Genomic DNA, 11,358 nt, shown 5'->3' with positions numbered 1-11,358 from the left:
CTCACGCTAGGCCGCTGTGTTTTTCGTTGTGAAAGCGAAACTACTTTGTTTGGTCTTCCAAAAGAGGACGATATCTGCTTCGTCATGCCTGGAGCTGATCCATGCTGGTCGCTGAGGAAATACAACAACTTCGCGCTGTGGATCACCAGATCGGCTTTCACCGTGGACGAAGTGGAGTCCAGGCTGGGGTCGTCACATGTGGTTGCCGCAAGCCCTCCGGACGATCCTTCTAATGGACACGACTAGAAATCAGTGGTTAAGTTGTATTTACAGCACTGTTCCAGAACACTTCAACTCAAATATTCAGATGTGTGCAGCGCATTTTATGGAGGACTGCTTCCTGATTCTGGGAGAATAGACTACAATGCCGGCTGTTCTGACTCAGAGACTGTAAGTATTTTTTCATATTTAAAGAATTTGCCACTGATGATTCAAACGCGAGTTTTGAGCAGTGTAGAGTAGCACTTGTTGTTTGTCATTTCTCCGATCACATGCAGACATGGTTTTATGTTTATGCGGCGCGTTGCAACGCAAAGCGTAAAAAGACAGTATAAGTTATTATAATCCATAATTATGTCCCCACTGGATGCAACAAATGCCTCGTTTATAATGGGTTTTAATGTTTTTGAATCATCGCTCCGTCCGGACAGGGCATCATCACAGTGTGGTGAGGGGCGTAACATTTCCGTCACACGCTTGAGGTATTCGGCCAATCACAACGCACTGGATAGCTGGCCAATCACAGCACACCTCGCTTTTCAGACCGATGAGCTTTGTAAAAATCGACGCGTTTCAGAAAGGCGGGGCATAGAGGAGAAACAATAATGTACAGTATGTGGAAAATAATGTGTTTTTTTAACCTTAAACCGCATAAACACATTGCATTACACTAAATACACCAAATAATGTTCTTTTTAGCAGCATCATATGACCCCTTTAAGAATTGTGTTTTAGCGATCATATGTTGGAAGATTTAATGCGTTGAAAATGCTACAATTTAGGAAGCCAGTTTGTGATTCAGTCATAGTAATGGTATAATAATTCTTTATGCAGTTACAGTGTGAATTCCACCTAATGTAATGAAAATAAGTCTTATCACCCAAATGGCTTCATTAGGAGAAAGTCTCTCACCTGTTAGTCGCCTCACTAGGGTGGTCCGACCCTGAGTGGCATGTCTTTGCTTGCATTGTAGGTAACTAACTGTTTAATAAATTGGCATAAAAGTTTATGTAATAAACTTGAATAGCCTATGTTTTTCATAACAGATTTTTCCATAGTTATGACTTACAGGTGCATGTACTTTGTGATGGGTTAAAGATTTTGTAATGTCTTTGAAAGTCTCTTATGCTCACCAAAGCTGCATTTATTTGATTTATGATTTGTATTTTATTCCTGTGATGGCAAAGTTGTATTTTTAGTATCATTACTCCACTCTTCAGTGTCTTGTGATCCATATGAAGTCATTCTAATATGCAGATTTGGCGCTATTTCTTAATATTATCAATGAAAAAATATTGTGCTGTTTAATATTTTTGTGGAAATTTTGACACCTTTTTTCTAAATTCTTGGATAAATAACAGCATTTATTTGAAATATAAACCTTTATAAATGTCCTCAGTATCACTTTTGATCAATTTAATGCATCTTTGTTAAGTCAAAAAGTATTTATTAAAAAAAAACAAAACATGCTGTGTCCAAACTTTTGAATGGTAGTACTTGTTTAATTTTAAGGTATATATTACTGTAAAAATAGTACTTTATGAAAATCCCATAATGCATACTGCATGCACTAAGTTAGATATTTTGTGTGAAGACTGATAATTTGACAAATTACAAAAATGTTTGACATGGCACTACTGCAAAATTTGATGTCCAGAACGCTTTCCACTGTTGCAGTTATTGTGATGAAATGCTTGATACAATTAAAATTTCAATGATTTGACTAGAGGATCTTGGTGAGTGTGATGCATTTTTCTTGTTTTCTACCTTTTCTTTCTCATAGGTAGTTCTCAGTATCAGTAGGCTACACAGTCTCATTAAGATGAGTCACAATGTCTCACGTCAGCAAAACTGGTAATCACCCAAAATCTATCGATAAAAAGAAAAGCATGTACCCGACTAACCTGCTCTGACTCTGTGGAGAAATGCTACGAATCTTTTGTCTCTACACGTGTGTACGTGTGTTTGGTCACTGATGGTTCTATAAAGTGTCACACAGATTGTCACAAAGGCTCAGTACTAATCTCCATCGTCATCCCCAACTGTCTCTCCTCTCACACGGTAAGAACTGCATATGCATACTAAGTTAATACATTTGTTAATGCACATAACAAATACAGAGTTGACCTTAAATGCATGTTTCAGTTTTCTTGGTTTTTCTCTTTCAGAGCACAAGTCATCATGGCAACTAAAATAGTTATTCAGCAGCCCAAGCCACTTGTTCTGGCTCCTGGTTCTGACCAGTGGTCCACTGGCATCTGTGAATGTGACAACCTCAATGACTGTGAGTGATTTTGTGTCTTCATATAATATGTAACGCATGTGAATCAAGTATATCTGTACGTTTCTGCTCTTTTTCACATGGTGACTGATTTTTCCCTTCTTGTTCGGCAGGTTGCTTTGCGCTCTGGTGCTGCCCATGTTTCGCCTGCATCACAGCCAGAGATCACGGAGAGTGTCTCTGCCTGCCTCTGCTGGACAGTTTTGGTCTCTTCCCACCCATCACTATGGCCATGAGAGTGTCTGTCCGACGCACCTATGGAATTGAGGTAATGACTTTTGACTTCACTGCAAAAAAAAGAAAAACTACATTTTTTTCCTGTTTTCCAGTAAAAATAAAATATCAATTCAATTATAAATGTTAGCAAAAAACGTATTATATTTTTAATTATTAGTTATATATATATTTTTTTATTATAAATAATTCTTTGTATTTAGGGGTTGAAAATTCAGTTTTTTTAGGCATATAAATACAGCAAGGTTACACTTAAAGTAAGAGAAAAAACTCTGTGCATGAAGTTAAGTCAGCTGGCCTTTATTAAATGAAGAATCCTTTATGTGTGATGTAGAATATTCTTTGATACTAGATGTATAGCTTATATTAGATGTCAGTTTTATGTTTAGTGACTGACTCATTTCTTTCTCTCTCTCTCTAACAGGACTCTATCTGCAATGATTGTGTGTTGTCCTTCTGCTGCGGCCCGTGCTCCTACTGTCAGATAAGACGTGAGCTGATAGCTCGCAGCCACCCTGTCACCCTCTTCCGCAACCGAGCAAAATAACAAAACTTCATCGTCAGTCACTAATTGAATCCTCAGCTCTGAAAAGAAATAAGCTAGCTTTGAGTGTGTTGGAGAAGTGTAATGCTCTCTGTTTGAAATTCAGGAATGATGTGGATTTCAGATGTAGTCTGCTCAGGAATGAAGACTGAAAACTCTTCTCTGAAAATACATGATTCTTTAGGATAACAAACCATATTGATGTTTTTATGTATTGATGTAGATTTGCAACACATTGACACACTGTTGGTATCAAAACTATCATTTTGAATCATGAGGTCCTTTTTAATTTTGTTTCAAAGCTCTTGCTTTTAGTTATGTTTTGCTTGTTATAAATATTTGTTAATATATTATGTCATTGTACATGTGTTGAAATAAAGATTTTGACAAACTGCACACATTTTTTATGGTTTCATTGTTTTCATTAACTCTGTGCGTGTATCTATCTATCTATCTATCTATCTATCTATCTGCTACTGTTACGTTGTTTGCAGGATACTTTCTTTTTATCTTCTTTATTTTTTCCATTGTCTGTCATAAAAATAATTAAAATGAATTACTTCCCGGTTATGATTTCAAACAGCTGTCAAAAGCAGTAAAGAAAAAGAAAAAGATACACTCTTCTAATAAACAGTGAGATTCAAGCGGGATTCAAATACCTCTTGAATAATGTTTAAGGCACAGTTTTGTGTCACATATTTGGTTCTGTTTTTAAATTAGTTTTATTTTAAAACTGTGACAGTAGTATAATAATATTTTGGTAACACTTTACAATAAGGTCCCATTAGTTAATGCACTCACTAATATTAACTAAAACTAAGTAATCCATTTGTTAGCGCATTTATTACTTTATATATTTGGTAACATTGTTTAATAAAAATCCAGCTGTTCATGTTCACTCAGGTCCATTAAATAATATTAACAGACACAACTTTTGGTTTTAATAAGGTATGTAAATCAACATAAACTAAGACTAATAATGCTTTAGAAATATTTTTCTTTGTTAGTTCATGTTAGTTAACTAATGGCAACAAATGCAACCTTATTGTACCTTAAGTGTTACTGTGTTTAATAAAAAGCATTCAATTGTTTTATGACTTATTTTAGATTTGCATTACTTTATATTCTTTATATTTATGTATGTTCAAATATCACACACGGCACAGGCTTGTTAAACATATACAAGTTGTTTACTACAACAGATATGTTTTAGTTCATATGGCAATTCAGTATTATAACGTGATTGAGTTCTGAATTTTATAACATTTTCAGACAAAGCTGAATATTATTTTACGTTGTTTGTCATTTGCAGGTTAGCAGATGATTTTTATCCAAATGTTCACTAATATTTACTGTAACCTCGTTAAAAATATCTAGATATATCAAAATATCTAAGTACATGCCAGCAAACTGAGAAATGTAAACACCAAGACATGATGTACTGGCAGTTAATGATATCTCTTTACATAATCTCTACTTCAAGAACAATCAAATGATTTCATAAAATGTTCCTCATGATTATGTTATGTTCCGGTTATTAATTCTGTTGTTGTTGCAATGATTTTGGAGTACTCTGAGAGTTTCATTGCAACAAATAAAGCCCTGCATCTGTACAAAGACTGTGCACATGTTGTACATGTTTTAGGTACTTCCTTAATTCCAAAAGACACACTACAGAGATCACAACACTTTAACAGTCACTTTACATTTGGTATTTCTTGTCAATTTTTCTAAATCTATTGATCTGGCATATTTGTCATTTTTCTCATTATCACTGTGCCTCCGGTCTGATGAGAACACAGGTAGAAAGCTGTTCTTTGATAAGCATCCTTACCTATGTGCGTATGTGTGCAGGTGTATGAGTGTGAATCTACGTCTAGACATTCCCGTCTTCCTCCCTCCCCCTCTAAATAAAAGACAGCATCCTCCTCTCAAGTGTCATTCACTTGCTCAACTTGCCTCTCTCTCCCAGGTAAGACAAAATCTGCTACAAATTGTATTATTTTATATTTTATTTTATATTATTTAATTTGTATATATATATATATATATATATATATATATTTTTTTTTTATTATTTTTTTTTTTACAAAGTGTATGACTTTTGAAGTTACATGTTAATTAAGTATTGAGATTGTGAATTATAATCTTAATTGTAGTTTTATTTTGGAATTTCAGAGTTCTTGAATCTGAAAAATATTCATTATGGCAACCAAGATGGTGGTTCAACAGCCCAGGCCATTGGTAGTGGCTGCTGCATCAGACCAGTGGAGCACCAGCATCTGCGAATGCGACAACGTCAATGAATGTGAGTTTGTGTGTGTCTATATTTTTGTGTGGATGTTTGAGTATAAGTTAAGAATTCCATAAAACTAATTCAAAAATCTAAATTCTAAAAAAAATGTGTAACCATTGCTTTCCAAACAATCTGATGGTCAGAGGAAGAGTAATTCATCAGTGGTTCTTCTGGTACTTCTGCAGGTTGTTTCTCTGTGTGGTGTTTCCCTTGCTTTGCCTGCATTACAGCCAGAGACCACGGGGAATGTCTCTGTCTCCCTCTCCTGGACAGCTGCGGGTGTATTCCCCCAGTCACTCTCTCCATGAGGGTTTCCACACGCCGGCGTTACGGCATCACAGTAAGGACCAATTTTTTTTTAATCAGTCAAGCCTTATATGTCTTATTAGAAACTGTAATTCAAACACAATTGCATTATAACAATATACCGTAATACAACAGCAGAAAAGTGAATTCAGAATATTAAAGGAAACATATCATGCCTCTTTGTACAATATGTAATATAAGTCTCTGGTGTCCCCAGAATGTGTCTGTGAAGTTTCAGCTCAAAATACTCCACAGATCATTTATTATATCATTTTGAAAATGCCTATTTAGAGTGGAAGCAGAAACACGCAGTTTTTCGGGCCTGTTTCTTTAAATGCAAATGAGCTGCTGCTCCCCGCCCCATTTTCCAGAATAGAGCTGCGCCATTACAGCTGGTACCTGCTAAAAAACATCTCTTTTGATTCTGATTATCATGTTTATCGCGCTGAAATCATGCATTTTAAACCATATTAGTTTAAACTTCTGATATACGGTTTTCTGAGTGCACATATCCGAAGCACATGTACAGAAAGCGGCTGTCACAGCATGAGTACTAAACTAAGTTCTCATTCACATACAAGTTTACTCTGATTATAACACTTAAAACCTGGAAAAGTCCGATTTTCATGATATGTCACCTTTAAGAGGTTATAAGAGTCAAGGACCTTATATTCCAGGTCATTATGTTTAACATTTCCTCTTTTCCTCATTCAGGACTCTATCTGCAATGACTGTGTGTACTCTTTCTTCTGCGGACCGTGCTCATGGTGTCAGATCAGACGGGAGATGAAGGCAAGACTCCATCCTATCACTCTGTTTAACAACAGGCCTACCTAAAGTTCACCGTCATCTTCCACACCTTCATTATTATTTTCACAGTACATTCTCTGAAGCACACTTTGTCCTTATCGGATCACTTACAACAAGACTTGCTTGTTCTGCGGTTATAATCGCAGTTCTTGATCTTCCTCCCACACACACACTGACCTGAGATCAGCCCTTCGGCATGGCACTGTAGTGGAATGTGTTTTGCATATTGGTGGTGTACAGCTTTAACCCAGGGGGATGAAGAGTTCTGAAGAATGGATTCTCCTAAGAAATACTCAGATTTGGGATTTTAATGTTGCAACATGTTTAGTGTCACTATTTAGTTTTATTTTTAACTAATTTTATAATAGATTGTTTTAATCTGCTTTAGTTTTTAGAGACAGCGTTTTCTTTTTGAATGTACCTCACATTCTGTATCTTATATTTAAAATATTATGCATAATATGATTTTCACTGTCGTTAGAAAGTTGTTATATTGAGCCATTGATATGTGACACTGGAGGGTTGATGTTACTAAAAGATGTTTTAGTGTGTGTTTTTGCAGGCCTGTAAATGATTGAATGTAGAAAATACAAAAAATATGTTGGGACACTCAATAAAGCTGATCAAAAACATATGCATTTGCATTTCATGGTTTAACATTGTTACATGTTTTTTTTTTTCCACATGGTTACAAAATTAAACTTACTCAACCCTTAGGCTGCCATTTCCACTCTTCCGAAATATGAACAGAAACTGGGCCTGAAAAGCTCACAAAACAAAAACAACCATATGAGTAGTGAGGGACTGAGCAATACTAACTAATGAACTGATATTAGTCTGAAATATAGGGCCAAGGACAAAATCATTGTGGGTTTTCCATTGTGGGCACATGCAGTGGCGGTCATAACTCACACGTTTCGCTAAGCAATATTAGATATGAGACTGCTGGAATCAAAGCTGATATTTACTTTAACAGAAAAAGGTGTGGACATTATTCCAAAAAAAATTCATGAATGTTTTTGTCTTTTAAATATGGGAAGATAATACAGAATGTTTGCTTATGTAAACATGGAATCAACATTAATTCACAGCCTGAAACTCATCTAGAGTCATCTTTACATTGCAACATCCACAGAAATATTTTAATGAAAACTGAGAATTCAAAAACATGTCAGTCCAAACATGTGAATTTCTTCAGTGAAAATGAATGAGGCTTATGGCTGTCAAGCTCCAGCTACTTTAAAATAACAATATGACCTTTTCCTGTATAGCATTATTATCTTTCAGATCCTGAGAGGAACCTATATGCAAAAAATATATGTAATAAGGAAATTGTGTTCCTTGTATTCAAATAAAGCTTGACTTCTTTCTTTTTGAATTGCGAAACCATAATACAGAGGACAGTTCTATGTGTGAGAGGAATGAGGTGAGTTCATATTAATGCTCTATCAATAACTAATCAGTTCTTAATTCTAAGTTTGTTCATCATAGACAGGCAAAATAATATTTCATCATTTGAAACCACCTAAAAATATATTGATAGCATATTCCAATGTATTTAAATATGACCTATTTTCTGCATTCACCCTGCAGCGACTGTATAGCAGCAAACATGATATTTCAGCAGCCTCAGTTCAGTCCTGTGATAGCAGTGAGCTCAAACCAGTGGAGCACTGGAATCTGTGGATGCTTTGATGACTGCAATGTCTGTGAGTTTGAAGTGACTTGTCTTGTTTATTATGTTTTGCTTTGTCGCAAGCTGTGATTCATTAAATAATCGATCTGTATTTGTATTTGCTTCTCTCCAGGCTGCTTCGCCATATGGTGCCCCTTCTGCTTTATTTGTTCCACAGCATCAGATTTTGGGGAGTTTTGCTGTCTGCCCATGATTGACAATTGTGCCTGCACCCCTCCGGTATCTATGGCACTGCGGGCTTCTGTGAGAAATCGATATGGCATACAGGTATGTGTTGCACAAAAAAGTACCAAAAAGTTCCATGGGTCTCTCGTTGGTTTTTGGACATATATCCTATCAATACCATTGTGATTTGGACATGGTATCCTTTTTATATACTATGGTATATGAATTTCCAGGGCTCTCAAATTATATCAAAAGTCTGGAGTGAGATTACATCTGTTAGGGGAGGAGCCTGGCCCCTTGGCCACACCCAATTCTCCCAAGTTTTTGCTAGCAGTTCAATTTGATCTATTGTTCATAATTGACCAGCACAAATAAAAATGACAACAATTGTTCAATCTGATAAAAGACAGACAAATTCATCAAAAAAAATGTTTTATATATTTAAAAACAACAAATGTATATAAATTAAATTTGACTCCAAACAAGCCAACTGAACAGCAGTGCTCAATGTACATACTGTACACATACAGTAAGACTGCAGAACTTGCCTCAGACTGCACATGTGTAACCCATTAAATATAACTATAAAACATAAATTAATAATGCTGATAATAAAATTAGTATCACTTTATTTAGTTTTTTTTAAATACAATAATAAACAAAATAATAAAGTGTGATAATACTATTATATTTTCAAATAAAAAGGGAGTATGAAATAAAAATACAATTATTTTATAGTTGACTTAAAAATACAATGATAAAATGTAACTTTTTTATGAATTTTAGTGATAAAATCAGCAAAGCTTTTATTTTGGCACTGCTGATTGAAGAGCGTCAATGAATAAAATGCCACAGTTTTGCATTGTGCTTTGAAAACGGCATCGGATAACCTATATTTATGCTTTCAGTTAACAGAAATCTTATACAGTATTATAGTATGTTAAACTACGCACAGTCAAATTGAAGTCACGTACACACATTGCTGAACATAATATCTTGTGAATACAAAGTGAATATTTGAATTCACTTTGAATTCTGTGAGTTCATCCAGCGAAGGGTTCGTCAGATTTTTCAAACTGATAACTTGTGAGTTCGTGAATATTTGTGAATGTTCGAAAAGGATCAGAATCGCTTGTTCGCGCTGTTTTGTTTGCATGCAGTTCGAGATACAAAGACGTGTGTTCTTGTCATTAATTTGCTGAACACGGTGTTTTTATCTCATATTAAATTCAGATGTAAACTCATGTTCACAACTCGTGCAAAATAGATTTTGTATTATAGTTTCACCTAGTTCATCCTAAATCTGACCACAAGTGAAATTTCAGTGCCATCATATTTTTCCTGTAGCCTAGTTTTGCTGAAAAGAAACTCACTGACTATGTTCAGCCATGTATGTATATAAAGACAGATTTTAAAGATTGAATGTTCTCGGGACAAGATGTTTTTACATTAATATGTCACATAAAACAATGGCTAAAACATTGTTATTACTTTGTTACCTTTTACACTTGTGGTGTTTAAGGAACTGATTAGTGTTTCATAATTGCTTTAGTGTTTAATAGAATGTTTAATAGCAGAATGAGACAACGTGGATTCAGTGCACAATGAGAAAAATAGTGATGTTTTACGCAACCACCATGCATTGGTATTGCAAGTCCCTATGTAAAATGTTAAATATGTAAAAAATGAACTGCCCACATTTTATACATCCCTGATTTTTTTTTTTTTGGCTCATAATAATTAAGTAAAAATGTGTCTGGGCTTTGCATTTCCTCGTCCAAATCCAGAGCTATTTTTCTCAGATCAACAAGAGTGCACTTAATTAAACATTTCTGAACAACTGATTATGATTTGCTTCTTTACAGGGGGGGTTGGCATCCGACTGCATGTATGTGACCTTTTGCAACATTTGCTCCTGGTGCCAAATAGCAAGGGAATTAAAAAGACGACCTACAGTTCAAATGGTGGTTAATGCCCAGCCTGCGGTCCTAGCCATTCCCCCAGCGGTGGTTTCCGCCCCAAAACCTGTTGTGACAACACAGGTAACCACTACAGTGGGTTAACTGATGATCTCATCAGATTAATCCACTGTGGAAGTTGGTTGAGCTTTTCCATTGGTGGATGAAGTGATTTTTTGGTTACACTTTACTTGAAGGGGTGTGCATAAGACTGACATGACACCTTCATAATCATGACATGACACCTACATAATCATGACATGACACATGTCATGAATATGAAGGGTTTTTATGCATATTTATGACAAATGTCATTAAGTGTCATTCGCTCAGTTATGTAATTTTTAATGTAAATATGCCTAATGGTTAGAGAGTCGGACTCATAACCAAAGGTTGTGGGTTTGAGTCTCGTACCGGCAGGGATTGTAGGTGGGGGGAGTGAATGTACAGCGCTCTCTCCCTCCTTCAATACCACGACTGAGGTGCCCTTGAGTAAGGCACCGAACCCCCAACTGCTCCCCGGGCGCCGCAGCATAAATGGCTGCCCACTGCTCCGGGTGTGTGTTCACGGTGTGTGTGTGCACTTTGGATGGGATAAATGCAGAGCACTAATTCCGAGTATGGGTCACCATACTTGGCCACATGGCACGTCACTTTCACTTTCACTTTCACATTGTTTGAGATGTCTTTGTTATGGGCTATGGTTAGGGGTAAGGGTAGGGGTAGGTCAAATAATGTCATATTTGCATTAAAAATGACAACTGAGCGAATGACACTTAATGACAGTTGTCATAAACATGCATAAAACCTCCTTCATATTCATGACATGTGTCATGTCATGATTATGAA

General features: G+C 35.8%; 4 protein-coding genes across 4 annotated transcripts in view; all 4 read left to right on the top strand.

The window, feature by feature from the left end:
- The first annotated feature begins 2,218 nt into the window (after positions 1 to 2,218).
- On the top strand, positions 2,219 to 3,307 carry LOC107667736 (cornifelin homolog B-like). The gene is made up of 4 exons (XM_016459459.1): positions 2,219 to 2,280; positions 2,388 to 2,503; positions 2,614 to 2,768; positions 3,159 to 3,307. Exons 2-4 carry the CDS (start codon positions 2,401 to 2,403, stop codon positions 3,279 to 3,281), a joined length of 381 nt encoding a protein of 126 aa, XP_016314945.1. The 5' UTR covers positions 2,219 to 2,280; positions 2,388 to 2,400; the 3' UTR covers positions 3,282 to 3,307.
- A 2,176-nt stretch (positions 3,308 to 5,483) lies between these two features.
- LOC107667737 (cornifelin homolog B-like) lies at positions 5,484 to 6,849 on the top strand. Its single transcript, XM_016459460.1, has 3 exons — positions 5,484 to 5,586; positions 5,760 to 5,914; positions 6,595 to 6,849. Exons 1-3 carry the CDS (start codon positions 5,484 to 5,486, stop codon positions 6,715 to 6,717), a joined length of 381 nt encoding a protein of 126 aa, XP_016314946.1. The 3' UTR covers positions 6,718 to 6,849.
- Positions 6,850 to 8,302: 1,453 nt separating this feature from the next.
- On the top strand, positions 8,303 to 10,614 carry LOC107667732 (placenta-specific gene 8 protein-like). The gene is made up of 3 exons (XM_016459454.1): positions 8,303 to 8,399; positions 8,499 to 8,653; positions 10,417 to 10,614. The coding sequence occupies exons 1-3, from the start codon at positions 8,303 to 8,305 to the stop codon at positions 10,612 to 10,614; spliced, it is 450 nt and encodes a 149-aa protein (XP_016314940.1).
- Positions 10,615 to 10,641: 27 nt separating this feature from the next.
- Positions 10,642 to 11,358, top strand: part of LOC107667738 (UDP-glucuronosyltransferase 2B31) — a 7,776-nt gene continuing 7,059 nt past the window's right edge. The window contains exon 1 of the mRNA XM_074186934.1: positions 10,642 to 10,647. The gene's annotated coding sequence lies outside the window, so the exon portion shown is untranslated. The remainder of the gene's footprint in view (positions 10,648 to 11,358) is intronic.

This window comes from Sinocyclocheilus anshuiensis, unplaced genomic scaffold, assembly GCF_001515605.1.
Source record: "Sinocyclocheilus anshuiensis isolate Anshui unplaced genomic scaffold, SAMN03320099.WGS_v1.1 scaffold2189, whole genome shotgun sequence".
In the NCBI taxonomy this organism is placed as follows: Eukaryota; Metazoa; Chordata; class Actinopteri; order Cypriniformes; family Cyprinidae; genus Sinocyclocheilus; species Sinocyclocheilus anshuiensis.
This window is presented reverse-complemented; position numbering and strand designations above follow the sequence as displayed.